At 35.6% G+C, this 25,863-nt stretch overlaps 1 protein-coding gene across 2 annotated transcripts in view; it reads right to left on the bottom strand.

Annotated features, from left to right (window-relative positions):
* The window catches only part of PDGFRA (platelet derived growth factor receptor alpha), a 29,504-nt gene extending 5,762 nt beyond the window's left edge, over positions 1-23,742 (bottom strand). Inside the window, exons 1-18 of one of the 2 annotated variants that reach the window (XM_063458013.1) lie at positions 23,635-23,742; positions 11,628-11,691; positions 10,909-11,226; positions 10,337-10,600; positions 9,447-9,577; positions 8,316-8,487; positions 7,633-7,822; positions 6,931-7,046; positions 6,447-6,573; positions 6,167-6,360; positions 5,247-5,341; positions 5,027-5,159; positions 3,493-3,597; positions 3,151-3,261; positions 2,420-2,573; positions 1,798-1,964; positions 1,076-1,185; positions 864-986 (exon numbers count right to left, since the gene is read on the bottom strand). In XM_063458013.1, the coding sequence (XP_063314083.1) occupies positions 864-986; positions 1,076-1,185; positions 1,798-1,964; positions 2,420-2,573; positions 3,151-3,261; positions 3,493-3,597; positions 5,027-5,159; positions 5,247-5,341; positions 6,167-6,360; positions 6,447-6,573; positions 6,931-7,046; positions 7,633-7,822; positions 8,316-8,487; positions 9,447-9,577; positions 10,337-10,600; positions 10,909-11,226; positions 11,628-11,679 (2,562 nt within the window). In that variant the 5' untranslated portion in view covers positions 11,680-11,691; positions 23,635-23,742. Of the gene's footprint in view, positions 1-863; positions 987-1,075; positions 1,186-1,797; positions 1,965-2,419; positions 2,574-3,150; positions 3,262-3,492; positions 3,598-5,026; positions 5,160-5,246; positions 5,342-6,166; positions 6,361-6,446; positions 6,574-6,930; positions 7,047-7,632; positions 7,823-8,315; positions 8,488-9,446; positions 9,578-10,336; positions 10,601-10,908; positions 11,227-11,627; positions 11,692-22,684; positions 23,397-23,634 lie in introns of those variants that run through there. The other variant, XM_063458014.1, reaches the window with a different exon arrangement.
* Positions 23,743-25,863: the final 2,121 nt, after the last annotated feature.

Here is a 25,863-nt window from a genome sequence, read left to right as displayed (position 1 = left end):
ATCTTTGAGGCCGTTTGGACTTCAAACAATCAGAAAGGACAACTGCTGTCTAAAATGTAACTGCTCAGTTGACCTTTAACAGCTAGTGCAGCCAGTTTGTCATACAGATTACGTTAACAAAAGTTACACTTTGAAATCAAATTAAACTATTCACTAAAGTGTTAGAATTTAGGGGAAATTCAAATGGAATTTCAAATTTTAAGACAAAGCAGCCAATATAAAAACATAGCTGACTTAAAATTTATTTTTTAATTGGCCTGTTTTGACCTAAAATTTTAAATTCCCTTTGAAGTCACAACAATTTACACTAGTGAATAATACTATCATATTTATTTCCTAATGAATTGAGGTTTAAGGAAGATTTGTTGATGCAACAGGCAGAATAAAATGTTGGGCATATTTTTGAAAGGTGAGCTGAAACCCATTCTGTCAACGACATTGTCTGTTTTGCAATATCAACTTAATGTAAAAAGGAGTATTTGTCATAAAACTTTAGAGGATGTTTAACTAACTAAATCATCAAAAATAACACAGGGTCCCTGCACAAAACAACAAAATACCATGTTTTGCAGGAATTACTGACGCATAACTATAACATCTCAAAAAATACAGCATTCCAATGCTGGTTAGTTTTAAGAGAACTCGTCACAAACAGATGCTCTGGGTGTGGTGGTGGAAAGCATTCCGAAACCCGATAATGATTTATGGTTTGCAAGTGCAAGATAAATGGTATGTAATGTTCTTTGAAATGAATGCATAACACACGTTACTGGTTCATTACAAAACAAGTGGTCCAGATAATTACAATCTTTAAACTCTATATATAACACAAAATTAAACAGCAAGACAGAGTGGGTACTTACACTGCCCTTTGAAACGTAGTTGGAATCATGCATGATGTCTCTTGCCAGGCCAAAGTCGCAGATCTTCACAATTTTCCCTTGTGCCAGAAGAACATTTCGAGCTGCCAAATCACGATGTACACACTGAAGCGAGACACAGAAATAAGTGATCTCTTAATAGGACACACAGGAAACATTCAACTCTTCATGAACAATATTTATCTGGCACTCACATTCTTAGATGCTAAGAAATCCATTCCTCTGGCAACTTGGTATGTGAAACTGAGCAAATCCAGGAGAGTGAGACCCTCACAGCCATCATCTGACAAGATGCTTTTCACTTCTGATAGGAAAAACGGAAAACAAAAATAACACTTAATTCCTATGAAATCAGTCTTTTCTTAGACAAATGTAGCAATTCGAGTACTAATTAAAAAGTAGAAGAATGTACGTAATAATTTTACTAAACCAGTCAACTGGTTTGGATCTGTGGACCTTTTTTGGATTTAGAGGCTAACATATAGGATAATAGAAACATAAATCAATTCAAAAACATTGAGACATTGATGCTGATAACATAAGCAGGAACACGGTCGTGGTTGCAAACAAGATTCCTCCACTGCTACCACTTTTCTATCATCCACTATTTTATACACATCGCACTTTGTATAGCATTCTATTATCCTATAATAAAGATCAGTGCACTAATGACAGCTCCTCCACACTCAAAATCTTAATCTGTTTCAAGATTATGTTGGATAACTCTATCCGGTAGAACCAACCCAAAATGATAAAATAAATCAAACTGTACTAGCTGCCCCACTGATAATTTTTCATTTCCATTCTTCCACATTGTATGGCTCCATTCTACCTGCTGAAGCTGGAACACTGCATTCTATATCATATACTGCAGTGCAGACAATAACCCTATCAACAGATGTAACTTATCCCTTACCTGACATAGGCTTCTTCTTGTAAGATGCAGGGCGATCATATAAAGATCTCTGAATATCAGAATACTTTGAGGCTTCCTTCATCTCAAGCATTGGTACATATTGTGTGGTGTCAGAAGGTTTCATGTCCATGTAGTCTCCATTGTTTTCAAAGGATAAGATGACATAGCTAGAATATAAATAAATACACACATAATTAAATATTCTTAATTACCCTGCAAATACACTGTGTATAATAATATCATCGAAGAGATGGAAGGGGAAAGAGTAAAGTGATAGTACAGATCACATATTCAGGGCTTAATTTAGTCCTAGGCTACTAGCCAGGCCTTGAAAGTTGTTTGCCACTGCAACTCATAGCACAACCTCCAAAGGTGAATTTCTAATCACAGGGCTGAGTTTTGATTCTTGCACATATTTATATTGAAAAATAGAACTGGAATAACCAAATGGGATATCACACTGAATAGATTGGTTTGTTTGCTCTTTTTGGAAGCCATTTATGTATCACAGAAATAAAAAAATAAAAAATAGAAAATATGAAAATAAACAGACTCTAAGATTGTATTTTCCGGAGAATCATTTTATAATATAATAAGCAAAAAACTGTGCTTGAGACCATACCTTCTTGTGCTTTCATCAGCTGGGTTCAACCCAAAGATATCCAGATCTTTCTTTGGTTTGTCTGGGTGCCGAGTCTGAAAATTGTCCCTGTTCTTGTGAAGATAATTCACGAGATCTCCATAGAAGCAGTATTCCGTAATAATATAAATTGGACCTTGTAGATCAAAGTAAAAAATCAAGTCAGTTCTATGAAAACACAAATTACCAACAGAACAATCTTTTTTTTTTTCTTCTTATTTAAAAAAAAACAATAGAAAATAATCCAATATCGATTTGAGAAAGCAACAGAGTCCAATGAAATAAAACTCTGCACCTCTAGGAGCAGATCCTCATAGCCACAGATACCAGTCCAGTGCTATGCCACATGTGTATGTATAGTAAATAACATCACACTTAGGCATTCTGACTGCACAGGTTGATAAACTTTCATCATTAGCACGGGATCTAGCCAGTGGCCCACTACGAATTTGCCCAGCTAAAGCAATAACTAGTTCTAGTATGATCAAGATGCAACTGTTGATGTTGCTGATCAAATCTGACCGTATTGTGTTCAGTAATGTATTTATATTAGGAATATTTATACAAATGTATCTAATTTTTGAGAAATTAAATATGCAATAGATTTATTCAAAGTCACACCATTATTGAGCTAAAGTGTTTATTAAAATGTGCACTGTGGACATAGTATAATAAAAAAAAATAATAATGGTGGTATACCATTGATGACATACCTGATTTGGTACATGCTCCCAATAAGTTCACAATATTCAGATGTGCACCAAGATGTGTCATTATTTTCAGCTCAGACATGAGGGCTTGCTTTTCACTTGATCTAGCAGTAGCTATTGAATGAAATAGCAAAAATTATTAAACAAAGTTCTGACAGAAATAGAAGAGAAAATATATATTTTTTTCTCATTTAACAATGGGACAATATATGTCATCTCGCTGTAATTCACAGATAACCAGCCACAAAGACAGATCACAAAAAGCATATTTAAATCTAAATGTTATAGATCTATACGTTTACAGTCTCACAGTGTTATTTGATAATACTAGTAAAAGCTACTTACGTTTCAACATTTTTACTGCTACTTTCATCACTGGCTGGGAACGGCTTAGTCCATAGACGGTACCTTCTACTACTTTACCAAATGCTCCAGATCCGAGGATTCGACCTGCACATTAAAAAGTATTCTTTAGACTTCTTCGCTCTGCAGTAAAATTTATACCACAGGAAAAATAAGATCCTTCATTGCAAGTCTCAAGACATGAGTGCTCCAATAATTAGTATTAAACTGGATCTAGGTTGCATCTAACATTCGGGGAACAAGCATCTACAAGAATCACCGAACATACTATATAACTACACCTGTACTGACTCCCTGACACCAGTGTCATGTGATGTCAACGATTAATAATTTAGTAGAAAATTATCTGCAGATATATCAAGGCAAAAATGACAAGCTCCAACACTATAGGCAACAGGTATCAAATGAAAACAGATATTATTTGGGGTGTAAAGTGGTAAATGAAACATTCAACTAGTTTCCATGCTGTTTAGGTATTATTTACACACTGCTCCAGAACAGCGACTTTTTTTACCTTGATAAATCTTTCCCTACAACTCTACCACCATCTGCAAATTCATCACTAAGCAGGAAACTGATCGTATGATGAGAATGTTCTTATAAGAATGTTCTAAGCACTATAACGTACAGACCATTCACTCCCCGACCATACCAGAGTGGAATTTAAAAAAATCTCTTTTAAACCACCATAGGTCAATTAGGCATAACTGGGAATGAATGTTTTAATGAACAGTGGCAGCCCCCCTCCCCCATTTAGCTAAGGTTTAGATTGTTCCTGTTCTTCAAAACGTTGTAGTGACCCAATGTCAGACAAAGTAACAAAAACACAATTTACCTAAAATAAGAAGAAATAATAATATATGATATTGTGATTATTATGCAAAGTACTCTTAATACGATTCTTTCTCCAACACAGTGTTCATAGAGTAACAGAAATATCATAGCGAATATTAAGTTGCTGGTAAATGGTATTATTTATTTGTAGAAAGTCTACATAAGTCACTTAAGATTATAAAAATGGGTAAAATTGTATTGTCGTTAAATTTAATATTCATTTAACCAGTCATCATTGTATGCTCACATAAACAGACAATTTGCACATATGATTAGTAACAATGTCTTGTCTGTATAGTTGTTGTTTTTTTGTATTTTTGCTGTGCATAAAGGCATAACAGACAGGTGAGAGGTACCCCAATGGCAATCCTCAGGCATAGCATTTCGCAGTACATTGGGGTTATAGAGAAGACATGCAAATTTTTTTACTGCTAGGCGTCTTGTCTTTATAGTTTGTGACAGCTACTAATCTTTCAAAATAGTACCAATAGTAATTATATTTCCTGCTATTGTCTATTTGATAACCTTATTTATTTAAATTGGGATCATGCTTATTCTCATTTGTACAAGTGCTTGGGGCAAGGAAGAGTTTAACAGGCACTGTACATAAATGACATAGGTCATAATGTGTCCAAGTATTTGATTATTACAAAGTATGAATATTTCATTTTTCTTCTCTTACCGAGAACAAGTCCATCTCTTTGAAACTCCCACCGTGAATCGTAAGGTAGCTGCATTGGGTCGACATAGATATACTCATGGCCATCTGGGCTGATAGACTCAATGACCCTCCATCTAATTTCATATCTTGGTTTCTGAAAAGGAGAGACAAGCTTTAAAATGGCTCTTTACATTTATAACCATATATTAGGATACATAGCAAGCATAGCATTATTTCATACCTGTTTCCATAGTATAACAAGCACAATGAGGGATATGATGACAATAACAAGCAGGACAAGAACTGCGGCCGCCACTGTTAGCTCTGAACGTAGGGCTGAAAAAGAATGGAAACATTTTCAGAATATTTAACACAGAAAATTAAATACCATTACAGGATATTCTAATAAAAAAAAGTAACATTTAAAATAAGAAAGATGAATAGATGTGAGGCAAAACCTTTTTTTTTAATTTTACATGTAAGGCAAAATTGCATTTTTTGTTAATAAATTACAACGGTATTATTTTCCTCAATACAATCTACCCATCTATTTATCTATGCACTTATAAACAATCATAAACTATATTTTTACAATTTTGACAGAAGTTATTAAAATGTTGACTATATGTTCTGCCAAAGTTAACAGACCCAGGGAGCAGAAACGTCTGGCAGGAAACCTAATTCAATATTTACATATCCATTATTGGCAGACTAGAAATAAGGGGAAAAGAGCAACAAATTATTGTGTGAAATGCATCAGACCATCCATCTCGTAGATCAAATTTCCTGTTTTTAACAAATTTGATAAAGAAAGTTATATTGGAATTTATCACTAGGGAAGGTCACATTGTTGTTCGGGCAATGAATATATTTAAAACTGCAAATCATCTGAAGTTCCAAATAGATGCTTCAGTGAGGTTCTATTTCATTAACAAAATTTAAACGGATGGGGGTATGCTATAATATACTGAATTGCTGGATCCTATGATAAAAAAAAAGAACATGCCACTACAGTATTGCAGTTATTCTCTATCCCCATGTAATATTATCACACATTTATGGCATACTTGACACTATTGAAGCATCACATCCTTTATTTGCAAATCAAGAAGATGATTTGTCTGAAAACTATTTAAATGTTATGTTTTACTTAATACTTACTGGGTGCTACTAATTTCAGCTCTCTAGCATCAACACCAAGGTCATTCCTTGCAATACATCTGATTGACAGTGTCTCATCTATGTTCTTGAAGGTGACTTTGCTTTCTATTGAGTTCTCCTCCATTACATGAGTCTCCATGCTGATTTCCGATCCATTAAGAACCAGAGTTGACCAAAAGGTATCATTATTACATCTGGGAAGAACAAGATATGCATTATTACTACCGTAATATGGTGGAAATAACAGCACATTGGGGCTCAAAAAGTATTATTTTCTCACCTCTTAATGTCCTTGCAAACTAACCATTCCACATCCGGAATAGGCATGCCTTTGCCCCGACACCCAACAGTCTGGTGACTAGAAGAACCATTGTGGTCATCAAACAACTGCAAAATCAATGCAGGAACTACAAAAATAAAAGCAAACTACGAATTAGGTATGTAACAGAATTAAAAAATAAAAAGGGGCACGAAATTTTTACTTTGCCATCACACATTGAAGAAAATATATTTTTCAGTGCGGCCTAAAATAGTTATCAAATATGGCTCGTAGCTACAACCAGATAAACACATAGGTTATAGTAATAAGAATATAGTGTAGCTGTTGTAATAAATATTAATTAAATAAAGCTACAGGTTCAATGGAAACAAACTGACAGCTGTTGAATGGCAAGTCTGCCTAATTGAATCTGTGTTTAATTATTATTTAACATAAAAGAATACAATAAGAAAGCGAGAGAGAGAGATAATTAATATGTTGTCACCTTTTATTTGTAATTCAAAGGAATAACGTTTAGTTTCAGCATCATTTTGGGCCACAAGAGTGTATACGCCGCTGTCCTCTTCTTTGGCCCGAATTAATTTCAATTTACTCTGGAACCTACAGTAGATGACAATTGTATCCACTTTGATTTATAATAAAAAATGATAATAATTGAAATTTTCTGATAAAGAGAATGCATGCTGTATGGTATACGTAATTATTTTAATGCTAATTAAAATAATAAAACAACATTTATAAATTTGAGGTTTGAACATATCTATTGAATCTATAGTCTTGAAATGTTATAATAACACAATAAAAAAAAATAACTTTTTGCATGTAGGATGTGTGAGTCTCAGCCAGGGGAGGTGTTACTACGGCTGCATAGAAAAAGTGATTTAGCTCCCGAATGGCAGAGGATTGAGCAGTGAGTCTTCAGGGGCATGATCTATACACCATAACTGCTTCATTAATCTAAAGATGTTTTGGTGCTTATAGTGTCCCTTTAATTCTTCCCCACAACTTTTGCCTATTTAGTGATTAAACTCATGTGTCTAAATATTTCTGAGATGTATTGCTCATCAGAATCTTCTGTTATAACTTACTCCATTACTGGTATTCATTTTTTTTTTTTTTTTACCTTTAAAGGCTGAAAAGCTGAGACAGACATGTATGGAATAAAACAAAAGTGGTCTTTGCGTACCTGGTTTCCTGGAGTCTCACAGTGCTTGTTGTAATCTCTGTCAGATTATCACTTAGGGTATTGTTGTCTTTTAACCAGAAGACCTTTGGTGCTGGATATGCATGTAGGTCAATGGAGAAGCTCTTAACTTCATGAAGATTTGCATATTCCAGTGATTGAAAATTAGGTTCCAAATCAATAAACCCTTTCTCTAGAAGTTACAAGAAACAGTCATTGTTTAAACATCCTTCTTTTAGTAGCATTAAATGAGTTAATTCTTGTAATATTGTAAAGCGCTACGGAATCTGTTGGCGCTATATAAATGACAATAATAATAATAATAATAATAGTTCAGTACACAAAGAACACGTGTATATGGCACTGATAGAGAAAGATCATAGTATATGGGCCCATATGGAATATCTCCTTTTGATTCCCGAACATGCATGTTTGCACCTGAGACAACGAGGGTTACAATGACAATGCAACACAAAAATGCAACTCTATTGCTGCTCTATTCAGACAGTAAATACTCAAATAGTGTTTAGTGGGATGAAGGAACCAAGTACGGTCGCTTCTCTGAGTGACAGTTCATCTTTAACAACATCGGTAGTGTCAGAGAGGACTTTGTCTGAGACAAGCTTTAATTCTCGATGCTCAAAACTCCTTTGCTTTCTATCTCACAATGATCAAGTCTTTCTTACCATGCACAGTCATAGTGACCTTCTTCATTTCTTTGGTATCTTGTGTTGCATGGTTAACCGCGCACACATACTCCCCGGTGTCCTCCACTGTAGCGTTGGGGATAGATAGCGTGTATTCCAGTTTCTGATATGGCTTCTTGGTTTCTACAACCTTTGTAAAACCAGCCCCTCTCTGTATTTAGCAAGATAAAAAAGAAAGCATTTTATAAATGATCAAATTTTTGAAGAATGACAAGGTATATAAAAAGGCGGGGGGATTTATTAAAGTTAAAAGTGCATTTTTTTGGTGGTTTCATTTCAAAAACCTGTTCCAGTTTATTAAAATGGTTTAAAAGTAGCCTGAAAAGTTTTGTCTTTTTTGCACCTTTCATGATTAGTTACTGTTTTATGAGAATTCTAAGTGAATTTTCTGAATTTATTCAGACCATAAGCAAATGCATTGAAACAAAAAGAAATGTAAGATATGAGAACACTAAGTGTTGGCAAAAACTTCAGTTACTCCCTGCTTGGGTCTCAAAAAGGATTTTGTTCATATGTGCTATTACAGAGGAAATCCAAGTCGGTCACATATCTGACTGCTCCAAAGGGTGATTCATATCCGAAATGCCGGTACATTTTTGAGACCTGAGTGGGACCCAAAGGGCAAACAATGAAGTTCTTGCCCATTCTCAGTGTTCTCATATATCTTCTGTTTGTTATCACTAGGTGTGTTGTCATAAAACACAGGCCATCTACGGTATATACCATCTATTATTACAAGTGAGACGTTATAATATGTAGCCTGCAGAAAAAGATGTTTGATTTACATATTTTTTTATATTCACACGGTGACAGTTACATTTTAACAATGGAATTTCATTAATGTAAATTGCGCACAGTTGAAGGTCATTTATATGCTAGATTAAGTGTTCTACGCAATACACAAATATTGGGACAAGTAAATTCTTGTTCTCTGCTCAAAACAGAATATCATTTATACAGTAATATTCTTTGGGCAGAGTAGGCAATGAATAACTAATTTCTGACCCAAAGAGCTTACTAAGTATTTATATTCTTATATATTACATTTATATAAAGGTAAAGGTTAAAAGGAAATATGGGAACCAAGAAAAATAAAGTGTTTTTATTTACCTGTACTCCAGGGTAAGTCCACTGCAAGTTAACCACCTCAATGTCTAATATATTACATGAAACTGTGATGGTTTCTCCAGATCTGAAAACGGTTTTTGGAGCATTCATCTCGACACGAAAGTCTTGAATAGCTAAAACAACAAAACAAGAATACATTACATACAAATTATGCTAAAATATGTCAACTATAATAAGCAATAACTAAATCAGGAATACATTGAGTGAATTTTTGAGTGAAAGCTATTAGGGCACAGTTAAGGCTCAGTGTCCATGTTCAATTAATTAATAGTCTAAATGTTTCTGAATCTGTTTAGAAGGGCTATAATCCCTTGTTATGAGAAAGCCATTTCTAAAATGCTGAAATATATCTATAGATGTAAAAAGTTATATTTAAACATTGTATTTCTAAACATTATGAATGATGACTGGTAACATTTTAGACACACTGTTTTAAATGAAGAGATTAATTAGTCTAGAAAGTTATGCACTTTAATTTCTCAAAGTAGTTTCTAGTCCGCAGTTTAGACTCGAGTAATAGTAACAGCACTCCACCCATTTTGTTATTTCATGGAGACCATAAATTCTCTAGCATAGTGTCTCTTATTTCCACCAGACCATTTAAGTGAATGGCCTATCATTCTAGTAGTTTAGGTCTGCAACGTTTCATTCCAATCAGAGCTTTAAAAAAAAAGGCATCACACGTAATTAGCCATTAAAAGCCTGGAGAGACTGTGCCACCAAGGTTGAATTTTTACTCGCCAGGGCTGAATTTTCACTTGCCAATAGCTAGTGACAAAAAAAATAAATTTGAGCCCTGATTCCAATGTTTGGAGGACCATCTAACAGCAAGGGTAAGTGAGCTGTAATGTTACAAAACATATTCCAAGTACCTTTCCATCTCTGTACGATGAAGGGCTCAGTTGTAAACATCACGCCATTGACTTTTGTTTCACAGGTGTATACTCCTGTTAAGTTACCCACAAACCCTTGCTTGCTGTCATAAAAGGCGTTGACTGTCCTGACGGTTTCCTGATTTCTTAGAGTCACTTGGCTGGTGGGGTCAGTGGTGCGGCATGGGACAATTGCCGAATCTCTTTCCTCTACCACAATTATATGTTCTAGCATCATGGAGGGGACAAAGGCCATCGATGGATCTGTACAATCACAAAGAAAGTATTAGTTACTAGTTACATTATATATCTAACATTGCTGTAACCAAAGCATCATTTTATAAATTAATGACTCATTACCTCTTCCTTTCTGCAGAAACAAAATAATGTAATTAATTGTCTAAAATCTGTGATTTTGTCTAAAATGTATCCTTCAGTGCTAAGACGATATAGGTCTATAACAAACTGATATCAAGTCTAAAGAAGCTGGAGGGGTGAATCTCAGCTGATTCTCTTATAAAACACTAATTAATGAGGCGTAAAAATGTTTAGTGGAGCAGTAGTATACAGACCTGGAACATAGACATATATACTGGTGCCTTCAATATCATAGTCCTCTATCTGAGTGTGGTTGTGGTAGCATGTATATAGTCCTGTGTTTATACCAGAAGCATTGTGGACTTTAAGTACAGAGACAAACAGGCCACTGTTGTTTTCTTCACTCCAAATATCTACATTGCCACTATCATCTTCAGACTCTGGGTATTCCCAGCTCAGCTCACTTTCGCTAGAGCACTTGAGCGTAAAGGAAGAATACAACTGTTCGACCATGTCTTCTTTTTCTGGGAATATTGATGGTAACGGGTGTTCACTGCTGATGGACCATGGACCTGTACAGCAGAAAAAAAAAATAACAAAACTCAAACTCTGTCTTTATAGACTAGAGACAGAATATAGTCATTGACAGAAAGAAAGATATAAAATAATTATTTAAAAAATAAAAGATACAAAAAGAAGATAAATATAAGATATTGATAAATACAGAGTAGCAGAAAGCAAGGAAAGTTGTGTAAAACGGTATTATTATTATTTTATTATTTATATAGCTTCCTCAGATTCTGTAGAGCTGTACAAAGGGGTATAATGTCATTCATGAAACCATGATTTTGTCTCAGTAAGTCACGGAGGCTTTAGCATGACTGTTGTCATCTGAATCGTACATATGAACATATATGTAAAAAAATGCAAAAAAGCCTATGGAAAGAATGATTCAAATAATTAATGTTCTTACCGATCATTAGAAGACATCCCAAAATAAGGGATGTCCTTATGACATGTTCCATGGTGGCTGAAAATTGGAAAAAGAAAAGAAAAAAGATTATAAATTAATTTGTTTACTGTAGCATATTAATTGTTCTGTGTTTCTACAGGATATTAAGAAATTACCAAATTCCAAGATACTGCTTTACCTTTCTATGATTAATTAAGTTGTTGTTTTTTTTTAAAAGCATGCGCAGTGCCAATTGGTTGTTGAAAATGCTAATCATTTTAAGAAAAACATTTTTTGCAATGTTATTCTCTAAAGTGTAAACCTTAAGAAATTCAATGTGTATTTCGAATTTTAGGACAAATAGCCAAACTGAAAGCATAACTGACTTGGAGATTATTTCTAATTCACTTTTTTTTTTTCTACCTAGATTTTTAAATCCGCTTTGTATACAGCTTGAATTTCTGACACTTTAGTGAAAGCCTTGATTGATGTTCCTGGCATTTGCTCTGTTATATTCAGCATTGGTTCAGAATTGGGAGTTTGGATAAACTCCGGTCAAAATCCAGGCTCAGTGAATAACTAAACAGAGCCCATAGTAAACTTATTCTGAAAAAATAATCATCAAAACCTAACAACATTCAATTTTGCTGGATAATGTTTTAACATCTCTGTCACAAAATGGAGTCAATATCTACAGAAAATGGCTGCACTTTCAGAGCATATTTGTCATGGTTGTCAGGGAAACCTTGACACGCAGACTGGTCACAGACACAGACACACAGAAATAGAATGGCAGGGCTATGCAAAGAGATAGAATAGTAAGAATACAAGCCGAGGTCAAGGATAAGAGAGAGACGGAATACAAAGAAACAAGCTGAGGTCAAGGATCAGAGAAGACAGAGTAAACATAAGACAAGCGAAAGTTTGGTAACCAAATAATCCAGACACACTATAACGCGCTATTGGGATAATAAAGACCACAGCAGGGCAAGGAGACATGGGAGAGGTAAGTTTATAAATGCTTAGGGTAATTCTGATTGGCTAACTTCCAAATAGAATTGATTACAACACGTAGAAGGCATTTAGTCCTTCCACTGTGAGGTGTGACATCATTATTGTGTGCCGAGTCATGTTGCTGACTCGGGCGCCTATTTAAATATGGCGAGGGGAGAAGTGCGAGCGGAAGCTGCAGTGAGCAGTGAGGAGGAGGGTGAAGCCGCCACGAGCTGCACACGGGACACCAAAGCTGCCGCGAGCGGCGCGCAGTTACCCAAAAGCCGCGCTCGCGGTATAGAACTGGCTGGGAACCTGACAATATTAACAAAAAAGGCCAAAAGGTTGGGGTGTAATTGTTAACTACCTACATTGTCTTTCTGTCTAGACAGAATAATATCACATAATAGATGGCTCTGTACAAAAACACAATTTTGTTCCAGATTCGTATAGCAAAATAATGTTAATAAGTTGGAAAAGTAGGAATTATTTTTTCAAAGCACGGCACAAAAATCATAGAGAAACTGTAACATTGCATTTAAGTAAAGAAATATTGATGATGAAAAAATATCTAGGCCTTTGGTTATTACAATTAAACTAAAAACATTCATTGACACATTTTAAAGCAAAAAACATTTGCTAAATGTATAGTTAAATAGGGACATTTGTAGTTTGTGTTCTATTCAGCACGGAGCTCTTTACAATCATTACATGGCTCAATCAAGACGAATACAAATATATTACATATCAACCAATGATTTTTTTACAAAATAACATAAATTATGTTGTTTTTCTATAAGAATAAAAACATGTGCGTAAAAAATATATTGCGATTTTTGGTATCTGGGCAATCCCATACTAGAGTGCTTTATATCTGAACACTGGTCTTCTTACAAAGAATAAAACCTTACAATGTCCAATGCAGACAATAACGGAGCAGTATGCTACATTTCACCATCTCTTGAACTAAAGATGGTTTGGTAGAGCATGTTGTCTCCGCAGTTGCCATTAAACTAAGATGATGGACACATCATGGTAAACAAAGGATGTTGCTGTCATAACAGCAGTTGCTCTTAAAAGCCAGCAAAAGATCCATTAATCTAATGCACATCATCATGTTTTTGTAACATACACATACATATATCAGAGCTGTGCTTATCTGAAAATGACCACCAAAAACATGGGCCAAAAATAGGTGTTTAAAACCTTTAAAGAGTGTTTGCATAAAGTACACGTTACAAAATTAAAGTAATTGCAGTGCAATCACCATGGAAACCAGAAGAATGTAACTTATCTGCACCAATATTAGTACTTTGTCCCAGAAACATCTCTAATGAATTCACTCTGCCATACATATAATGTAATTATTTTCCATTTATTGTTATTGTCATTTTTATATTAACATGTTCTTCAGCCCTGTACAATAGGTGGACTCACAATAAAGTAGTTGCAACAAAACAAGTCGGATGTACAGGAGCAAATAGTGGTGGGGCGCCATGCTCAATTGAGCTCACAGTCTAAGGGACAGTGGAGGCTTGTCCATAGGAGCACTACGCTGTCTGTCACTAATTGTTTTAATAGCTCCTACTGCACATACCCTTCATCTTCTTTAAAGTGCTCAGTCACTCTACAGCTGAGACCTGAGACATTCATTCTATGGCTAACTGAAAAGCTGTGAAGCTTCAAACTGCAGGACTGGGGCTGTGACTCTGAGGACTGAACTGTTTCTGATTTCAATCTGGTTTCATTTGTAAAGATGGCTGCTTCTGTTAACCATGTCAGCTACTTTGTTTGGCTAAAAATTACCACTGCAGATTATTTGTATCGCCAGATGCATATGTAATAAGGAGTCTATTAGTATCATGCTGCTTTAAGCCAGTGTACACTGTGTGCTGAGAGCTAATAGTGGGTCAGGAGTAAGTGTCATGGTTGGAGTCTATTAGTATCTTGATCTTTTAACCATGTGCACACTGTGTGCTGAGAGCTAACGCAGTTGCCGATATGTTTCATAATAACAGCAATATTTAATAGAAAGGTAAAGTTATCATAACAGGCGCACTACTGAAGATGAGATCATGTAAGGGAGAGCTAAGAGATGACTAGGGAGGTAGAGAGCTGGAACATTAAACAGAGACATGTACACAGAAAACAAAGAATATAATTAGTTAACATTGGCCAATTGCTTGGATGAAGATGGGTGTAACTTTCCAACCATATGAAAAATATTTTTTGAATGTCTCAAAAAGCCTGTTAACCATTTAGCTGCCAGAGGGGATTGGAACCCTTCGCGAACTGGTGAAAAGTTTCGAAAATACAGATAATTGCTGCCATATGGCAAGATATGTGCCCTTTAATGAATCTAGTCTCAGAGACTTCAAAGAGATTCCATGTTTGAATCTTTATCACATTCTACCCTGTGGGGGTCACGTCTTAAAGATGCAATGATGCAACTCATTATCTGTGAAGTGATGGTGTGTGGGGGTAGATGGATACAACTCTTGTAGAAATCCCTCTATATTTATACATTGATTGTACATTGAACTATAATTGGTTGATTGAAAATGGGTTAAGACTGCTTTTCTAGTGGTGCCAGACATTTTATGGTTAATGCTTTTCATTTAAAAAATGTTACTCATTTTGTAGAAGTTAATATAAACGAAAATAACTGGATGATAAAAATCTAACATTTACACTTAAAATGTCTGTGTTGCCAGCACTACAGACCTTTGTGACAACATATATATCTAAATCTGCCTAATAAACGTGAAAAATATCATTAACCCCTTAAGGACCAAGCTTCTGGAATAAAAGGGAATCATGACATGTCACACATGTCATGTGTCCTTAAGGGGTTAATGTTTACACCAGTACTATTCATTTCTAAATACTAATGAAAATTCTACAATAGCACTTGATCCAGTAATTAATCTGCCCCATCTATTGATTACAAATACTTTCTAGGTGTGACACTTATTTGCCCATAGCATCAGACACATCAGGCTGACGGATAGAATTAAATTGTTTATTGAATACAGATATCTTTGTGTTATCCATATTGCTTCTTATAGCAGGATCTGTACTGAGCTATAACCTGTGTTTTTATATATCCCATATTATCATTTATATAGCGACAGCAAATTCCGTATTACTATTATGTTATTATTTATATAGCGCCATCAAATTCCGCAGCGCTTTACAGTGGATGGACGAACAGACATGTAGTCTGTTCGTAGAGCTGTACCATATGAAAATTACTTCCTGGAGCAAGTGATTGACACAAATATTTTAAAAACAGATCTTATTGAAATTTCCCTTTGGGACATGCAAACAACAAAACCATGCAAGAAGCAAGACATTCAGTTGTCTACTAAGCAAGGCTTGCCGATACCCAACATTTATCTCAGTCAAATAAGTTGAGTGATAGGTGTACAAAGCACCACTAGAGGTCGTTAGAGCTCTTCATAGTCCAACTTTACTGCTGCAAATTATTTCGTGGTGGTATAGGGCCACATTAATCAACCATAGTCATGTAGCAAACAGGATAAAATGGACTCAGTACATTGAATATTATATTATATAAAACTCCAACATACTCCACAGAGCATATGCCGTGGCATTTTGGCAACTGAAAACTGAAGCAGAAAGTTTTATCAGCAATGTATTGTTTTGCTAACTCCACACCCAAGACAAAGCACCAGATTGGTACGACATACACTGCAGCTAGGGATTCTGGGCAGGAATAACATGAGACTCTCAATTCTAACTTTTAATCTCTGTATCTGTTTTACTATCTATAGTGATATATGTACAGTGCTTATATTTTCATAAATAACATGTGCATCCTAGCTTTGGTGTACCAAGCAGAATAAAAAAACTAAACTGTAACAAACTACTTTATAATTAGCAATATAAAATGTTTGTATGCATGCTCACTCATAAAAAAACATCTATGAGAGCACTTGTCTGTTACTAATATACAGACATTAATAAGCTAATGATCATTGAAATAAGTAAGTAAATTGTACATTTTTGTTCTATAGAGGTGTTAAACTGTGCTCCCCCAGCTCAGACACAGGCCCGCAAGGCATTAAGGGAAATGGCTTGAAAGTACATATGTAAGAAGTTGCAGTTGTACACTCCTACTCTACCTAATTTATATAGAATATCATCACTTCAATTCGCAGTCAGTATCACCTTTAGACTGTAAGCTCTCTTGAGTATAACTTTCCTCGCCTGAATTAAACCTCACTATTTTTGTTATTTTATTATTTATATAACGCCACCAGATTCCGTAGCGCTGTACAATGGGTGGACTAACAGACACGTAATTGTAACCAGACAACTGGACATTTAAGAACAGAGAGGTGGACCTACCAAAGTACATTGATTTGACTGTTGCCCTGCAATATGCATTGACTATATCTCTCTCAAATTAATGGAACAAGACAGTTAAGAAAAGCATTTGAAAATTACTGGAGCCTGAACTCAGAAATAGTGGGTCTGTATTTATCTACATGGAATTACAGCAAATGACAAAAGGCATTGCATTTAATTTGGAACTTAAAATACATGTGTAGTAAAAAACAAAAAAATCACTACAATAGCAAAAATACAATATAATCTCATCTTTTTTTTTATTTGACAAATGCTTTACAAGTAAATGAAACAAATGACCGATTCTAAAAGAAATCAGAATTTATGCAGATTGTAATCCAATTTTCCCACATCAGAGATGTCTTTCTGTTAGTTGAAGAAGAAGTTTAGTTATTTAGATTGTAAGCTCCACAGGGGAGAAATCTCCTTCCCTAAGCTAGTTATTTGATTCAGTGCTCTGTATTTTCAATTTCAATTATCTCCTGTGCTAACCAGTAATTACATTATTTGGCACTGGACAACTACAAGCAAATTATCCTGCTAAATTAAACTAAAACAAATATGCCAGAATTAATGGCATTTTTTCATTGCCTGTCGGTTTACGCATGAGGTTTCAGAGTGAACACACTGGATGGGTCAATTAGTTGTTATCTGTTGTATTAGTAGTTTTACCTTTCAAGATAAATTAAGGAGAAAATGTTCTTAAGACTGGCCTTCTGCTCTGACTAATTCAGCTAAACAAAAGATTAAATCCAGAGAGATGCTTTTATCTTTAAAGTTACTTCCAACCCAGGTCACTCCAGGGAGGATAAATAGAATGTGATAGAATTTTACATTCAATATGGGATACTCCAGGTATATGGTAACATCTGTATTAGCAATGTGTAATCCTTCAACTCCCTTGGTTGAAGAATTACTGCACTAAACATATTTTATTGGGCAACAGAACCTTGGGAATCTGGAGTCAGTAGACACCATAACCACTTTTCACAAATAATTCTGGTACAGGAATTATTAACCAGAAATATATTAAAATATTATATGATAAATTAAATTGGAAGAAATAGACACTCCCTAAATTAGTCACTGCTGCATAGCAGCTAAGCAGAGTCCTTCTTAGACTAAATTATTTCATATCCCAAAATATAAGGAACTTTATTAATTATTGCATATAGGAAAATGTAAGATAGGGGATTTAAACAATGATCCTTTTAGCACGTCTTGTACATAAACACTGCTGTGCCAAACAGGGGGTCTATACATTGTAAAGCAGACATTGGCACAGTTAACATATTGCATTAAAATGACAAAAGGCATTTATCCTAATTATGTTTTTGCTGGAAAAAAACAAACATTTGTCCAATTTATAGTTTTCGTTGAGTTAGTAGCTGGTAGTTCGATTGCAATATACATTTTGCCAACCGGTGAGCTCTAAGCTCTGCAAAAGTAACTAACAAAGAAAGTACACACTGCCACGTCTGAGCTGGGATACTGCACAAGGACTGCAGCAGCAGATACACATGGTTGTGTAAACTGTGAATCACTGGGTTTCACAATCAAGGCATGATAATAATAATAATATTCAGAACTACAGTTATGTATAATCTCATCTGTATAAATATCTGCATTTTAAAAATAAATAAATGCAAATATAAATGAAATGTTTCAAGTCAAGATGATACATCAGAAGGAATACAATGTCTACCAAAAATAAATTCACATTAAGCCCAGAAAAAATTATAATAATTTTACCCCAAACTCTAAAAATCGCTGGGCTGTGTAGCTCTTCTATAGAACAATAGTTGTCTGTTTTCTGTGAATAGTTTTGCATGTCTACACACTGTTTTTTGTACTAGAGGTTTTAAGCATTTTTTGTACTTTTTTATTGTAAGTATCTGATCTTCATAACAAAAATGAGAAATACCAAAGGGGAATGAAGAGCTAAATAGAAAAAAAAATCTCTATTTTTTTTGTGTGTGTTTTTCTGAAACACTGGGCTGTTTTAGATTATTATTATTTTTTTTAGAAATAAACACAAACTAGAAGTTTCATTTTGGATAAAGGTGCATCTAATAGCGTTAAATAAAATACATTAAACACACATCTGCAAAATAAGCTTAGCTTTTTTAAAACTTTATTTTAAGTATTCGTTTTAAAAATATGATGTTTCTGATCCACGTGCATAAAAAAAAAATCTAAATCAAAACTGAATTATGATAGTTAAAATGTGCCCCTTCCTTTCTTAGGAAGCACTGGTAACATATATTAGGAGTGCACTGTTTAAATTATTCGTTTTTTACAAAAATCTGGGAAATTAATTTTACACATACTTTAAAAAAAAGTTTATGTCAACCCCAAAAGGGTCATTCTTAATCTTGTATTAATTAGTCTACATAAACTAACCTCTCTATGTAAATGTGACAAACTACACCACCACTAGAGGGCAGCAACATCCTTCCAAATCTAGTTTGGGATTTACAAGTACAAATCTAATGAGATATTCTCCCTGCAGAATATGTCTGATGTGGCTCCACTGTTATCCTTGACATCCTTAAGGCACCACCCATAGGGATCTGCCTATTCTTATCATTATGTCAAGCTGCCCACACAACCACTGAGTAATTTGTTTTTCTTTAAGACTATCAGAAACTACTGAATAACTGTATATCACAAATGGTGCCAACTTGTCTCCACACATTGGATAGATAGATGTATGTATTTAGAAGTGTCCCCTATAATACATTATACTTGTACTGGAATCGGTGGAAATAAAAATAAAAAAGGAGATCCAACACTATTAACAAAAAAAATCAAAAGAATCTAAAATCAAAAACTATGATTGTTTTGTTGGATAATTGTTACTCAATAAAGAAAATAAAACGTTTCTCCTTATACAGTGTTCTTTAAATAGTGAAAATCTGTGCCCTATTTATTTTTCTAAATTTCGATTAAAACACACAGGATTTGCATTCATTTGGCTGGCATAGCATCATTGGAGTTGTAACCCACTGTCTATGGGGTACTAGACTAATTCTATCACTGCACACAAATTGGAATTAAACACATTTTATTCTGACCCTAAACTGGGAGCCACACTGAATCCAGAGGCAGGAACCCTCACATGCAATTTTATTCCATTTCTATGGACTATAATTCGCATTATCCTCAGACAGGCTGTGGATGATGGGAGTTTTAGTCCAGCGGTTCCGTAAAGAGTATTTAGTCTTTCATAACTTGCCAAATGAAGTGTCCACATCTTTAAACACAATTCTTTTTTCCATTAGTGTGCATATAGCAATGCACACATCCAGTGTCCCTGCGTCTGGCAGGCTTCTGGGAAATGAATAATGGACTTTCCCCTCCCACGGGCACATCTGGAAGAGGGAGGTGATAAACTGGACCCGTTTACATAATGTTTTTGAGAAGGGTGATCTGGCGTCTCCTGTCCTATCAGTATGTGGCAATCTGCACAGCCAGCTTTCATATGATCACTTTGTTTACGTAGTGAAATAAGAGTTCCCTCCACACCTACATACACCCCAGATAGAGTTTTGTCTGAACTCTGAAATACTGAATACAAATGTCTCTGTAGAAGTCTAGGAAAGAATTGGAACCTCAGATTGCACAAGAGTTTGAATGTTCCCAAAAAAAACCAAGGCTAGAATGTTATATAAACACATTGCTGCGGCTGGTACTTTATTACAAAGTTCTAACATATACCATAGTGCAGTGCAACTTGAGGTCTACTACAAAATAATGGATGGCAGACATCCAGCTTCACCTTCTAAACAACACACGAAAAGCCATCAGTCACAAACAGACCATTCCCAACATCTCTGCAAAACAAGACTGGGTTTCTTTAACTAATATGTATTGCAAGTCCTGGAGAGCTCAAACATACTACAAAGGGCAGGACAATGGACAAGTTATCACAATCCTATATGGATGGAAATGTTTTCCTTTGGTTTGGATCAACAGCAGCAGCAAATATATAGTGAGTGACTAATGGTGTTTAAGAGTTTTAAGTTTTTTTGTTACCATACTTATAAAAGTGAAAAGATTTTTTTTTTTTTTTTTTAAATACTGATGATAGGTAGGGGGGAGAGACCTCTTCATGTGACATCTTACAGAGCCTCGCAGGAATGTGAAGGAAAGTTATCATGCCATGTCTGGGAGAATGTTAGGGCTGGAATGAAAGGTGTGAAGGGACACATGCCTTAACTGAATGTCCAAATGGCTGACAAAGCCAGTGACAGATTGCCCTGCTGTGCTCCAGGATTCTGGGAACCTTGATTTCACCAGCAGATGTTCTATGTCTAACTGAAACCTCTTAATGTCTCCTGAAAGAGCCTTATCTTATCAGCTTCTTATTGCCAGTCTTGGTGTATCCTAAAGATGATGCAGAGCTAGCCAATAGAAGAGGTGCAATGGTGTAATAAAAATAGCTAAGGGTGATGTACCTTCAATCCCAAAACTCAGCAGATTTCAACACAATCCTATGCATGGCTATATCAGATATGACTTTGTAGCTTAGAGATAAACACAATCCTTAGTGTCACAAGTAAAAGACTATAACAATACACAACAGCCAGAGCAAGACTATGGAAAAATGTTATCCTTATAAACTGATGGGGAAAGTGTGTGTGTTAGTTTGCATACTTACAACCAAATTGCTTGTTCAGTAAATTTCGTTGGATCCTGACCTACAGCAAGCACATCCAAAAATGTTCAGCGGGGCTCAGAGGAGCCAAAAAGCCTGGCCCATTTACACAGGTTATCAGCCAAGTTGGGGATAAGCCTGGATGTTTGATCAATGGGTAAAACTTCTCAGGAGAATCTCTTTTTTTTTTTTTTTTTTTTTTACGAATCCTGCTTATTTTAGCTAGGTGTTCCCAAGTTACTGATCTGCACAACCACGAATGATGCGAACACTGGACTCCCTACGAGATTCTACCAAGGTCCTAGAGAAGAAAACTGGACCCCTTGGTGTTGCTGTCAAGGTTTTATAGAGAAGAATACTAGATTGGTTGCAGTTTCTACCAAGGTTCTATAAACGAACCCTGGTTTTCTTGGGATTTCTACCAAGGTTCTATAGACGAACCTTGGTTTTCTTGGGATTTCTACCAAGGTTCTATAGACGAACCCTGGTTTTCTTTGGATTTCTACCAAGGTTCTATAGACGAACCCTGGTTTTCTTGGGGTTTCTACCAAGGTTCAATAGAACACTGGATTTCCTAGGACTTTCTACCAAATACTTGAATCTGGAAGGACGATAAAGCGATTTAGCAGCCTTGCTGCCTGGGGATCACCACGGGGGAGCTGGGATGCAAAGAGACTAACAGTTATAACCCCCTTCCACTGTCCTTTGACTTCCACTAATTGTTAAAAGACAATTGACATGGCAATAGGATGCAAACATGTGGTTTAGAGAAAGAGAGAATTAGGTGTGACAAGAACGCATAAAGAACAAACACCAAGCTATTAAAGTGATGAATAAATCAGGCTATAAAAGCTAAATAGGAAAAGCAACAGAACCATTGGTAGAGGAAATTGAATCACCGTGAGGATATATCGCCTTAAGAAAGTATACGACCAGCACACACAAAACATTAAATATAACAACACATATTTGTAACAAAACATAAACAAAATCGAAACAAAATAATGAAAATAATAATGCATAGCGTGATATTTTAAAAGTCCCCACTTACCTCTTTCTGTTCCTCTATGAGTCTTAAAAGTACACCCAAACACCTCAAGGTTAGAAGATTATTTAGATTGTCCCAAATAGAGTGTTGGCTGCCCTTCCTGTTGTATGAATCATCTGAAGATCATACAAGTTGGAAAAGAGTTTCGCCTCAACAAGAAAGCAATCCCCCAAATCCTGAGAGAGAGCCTCGAGTCCAGCTCTGAATTCCAGAAGACCAGGTTCCAGGAATGTTGGAGAGAGGGAGAGACTGTTCAATTCACAATGTGGTTGTCATTAGTGGGAAATCGCATGTGCCCCAGAGAAAAAGGAACCATCCACAGAGCCCTGGGCAGATACAGTCCTTCCTGAAACTTTAACTTCCAGCACGAAATCGACTTAGCTCCAAGAATGAAATCCTGAATGTGCATATATCCAGTGTACCAAAAGCCAAGAATTAGCAGGGAATTGGAGCTATCTCCACATCCTCAGGAGATGTTCTCCTCGCTTAGATCTGAAGTGGGACCTCCATCAGCACCAGCAATGACTGTGTAAACTTCATCCAGAGCCAAATAAAAGGTCTAGAAACCCATCCAATAACTTCTCCCAGGTGGTTGCCAATACCCTATTCCATATTAAAACGACTTATCTGGAGTTTATCAGCATGTATCATTGATCTAGACAACGCTTACCAAGTTAAAACGCTTTCTGCAGGGAACATTCTGCATACACAAGATACAAAGTAATTACCCCTACAGACCAGTCAGCAATAGAACAATCTCGTAAAATATACAAAATTACTATCTTGTCCCAACCCTGAAAGAAACTGGAAAACTCTAAATATCTCGAGAGAAACTTGTGTTTTGTTCCTAAATTAAATTAAAAAAATAATAATAAAAATAATAATAATAATAATAATTAAAAAAAAATCTATATAACTATGTATCTGTATAGATATATAATCACCACCCTTACCTTTTCAGTATGTGTTAAATATCAATAAAAAAAATTATATTGAGAAAAAAATAAAATAAAAATAAAAGTATTTATCCTGAGAACTTCCTGCAGTTAGTTGATCTCCCTCCTAAATTCGACTGTAATAGAGCTCAAACACTGTGCTTTGTAATTGATTCAATATAGTCCATCCTTCTAAACAGTTATTGCAGGCTTAGAATGAAGCCCTCCTCTCTCTGCTTCATAATAATAGTCTCCGGTGATGTTTGCACGTACAAAGTCCTGCCTACATGGTGTCAGGAAAAGTCAGGGACTTTTATACAGTTAGAGTCAACTTCAAATCTTGTTTATATGTTGGGCATTCTATAGCTGTAGGTGATGTGTGTTTACTTGTGTGTTTGGTTTTTTTATCTGTTTGTGCAGATTCTCTATGCACTCTTAGCTATGTTAACACAAAGATTTATTTTGTGTTCCTTTACTGCTATTCAGATCCCTTTCTCTTTTTTTATTTTGTTTTTTTTATTTTTTGTCTTGTCTAAAGAATTAATGTCTAGACTGCAGTTCATCTCTTTAATACCCCTTCTCTAAGCCAGAGGGAAGGGTACGGATTCTAGTTTTTAACATAAATATAGACAAACATGCAGAGTGAGATATCGAATTATACAATGACTCACAGTTCAGTGGTCGACATGATAATTATTGTTTTTATTTCATTTATCCCGGTCAAAAAAAATTAAATAAAACATTAAGTAGTTGGTTTTGAAACTGAGATCTGCAACATTGTATAAAACAAATACTTTAGTGGAGAAAAAAATGCAAAAACAGAACTGGAGTTGCATCCGGGATTATTTTGCAATAAAGTACTGTGTCTGATTTCAATGAGAACAACGGAAAGTTAGCTGTTTAATTGCAGGAAAAAAATAACATTGCTGCCCCTTTTTGACGGCCTGGGGGCGCTGTTGCTCCAATAAAAATCTATATCAACTATATCATGCACAGGGGAGTTTAGTATAATTGTGTCCATATGTTTAAAAAATACACATATTTAAAGCTTTGATTAAAATGGTGTGTATTGTATATATTGAGTCCAGAATGCAGCCAGCAAGAAAAGATTGGCAACGTATTGTATCCAGCCTTTATCAAATAACACAAAATGTAACAGCCTATATCCAGGATATTAAGCTCGAATCCAGTTTCTTACCACAAAAGTACATTTAGAGGACGATAATTTTCCATATAGTATCAGGGATGCTTAGAAAATGCATACTTTGGAGTTTCAGGCAATAAAGTAAATACTGAGGCTGCTGCATACAATTTACTGAATCCAGGCCTGGCACATGCATTTTGTAAAAAGTACCAAAAGTACTCCCAACAGCAGGGATGTGATCACCATTGTGTGTGTTTTCCGAATCAGTCCTCATTCACCCCCATATTCTGCAAAGGGAGAATTCTGAATTATTGATAAACCTTTGGGAGCAATGAACCACCTGGATCCACTCGGTTGCCTAGCCTATGGCTTTCTGATAGGGAGGGCTAGGAGTCTTGGCTTTTTTCTTCCCAGTTCCAGAGCAACCTTTGCAACAGGGTAATCGCAGAGATGTAACTATTCTTTTACCCACTCTTTGTATCAGGGTTAGTCACTAAAGGAACAGCAGGGGCAGGAGGGGTGCAGAGGTTCTGGGCCCCCTGGGACTTTGGATCTGGGTAGAATTGCCAGTGTACTCTGCAGAACATGTTTATGACCTATAATTGGTGATAAATGGTTTGAGTGCTTGTTTTTTTTTTATTATTTTATTGGCACAGCAGTGGCATTTTATTCAAATGAGACTCTTCTTGCTCCAGGCAAGGTCAGGACTGGTCCATCTGAATTCATTGTCTGCAATGACACAAAAAACCTGATCAAACTCATACTTTATGTAAAACTGTTACATTAGTTCACGTAGAAACAAGTGAGGAGCTCAAAACTCCTTCTTAGTAAATGAAATCCCTTTTACTACATCTTTATAATGGCTGACATGTTGTGGCTGTTGTTGATGTTCTAAAAGGAAATTAATTCACTAAGTAAGAGTTCTGGACATTCTGTTCTATTTCTACGTTGTCACCGGCTGTGGCAAGGACTGGATGGCTTTGTATCCATTACTTGACTAAATGGATGTTTTGGTGAGTGCCCGCATGTTTTCATTACATCAGTTTATGGCATGGGACGCCATTGCTGTACTCTAGCTGTAGTGGGTCACAATTCTCAGCATG

The sequence above is a fragment of the Pelobates fuscus genome, chromosome 6 (genome assembly GCF_036172605.1).
Source record: "Pelobates fuscus isolate aPelFus1 chromosome 6, aPelFus1.pri, whole genome shotgun sequence".
Taxonomy (NCBI): Eukaryota; Metazoa; Chordata; class Amphibia; order Anura; family Pelobatidae; genus Pelobates; species Pelobates fuscus.
This window is presented reverse-complemented; position numbering and strand designations above follow the sequence as displayed.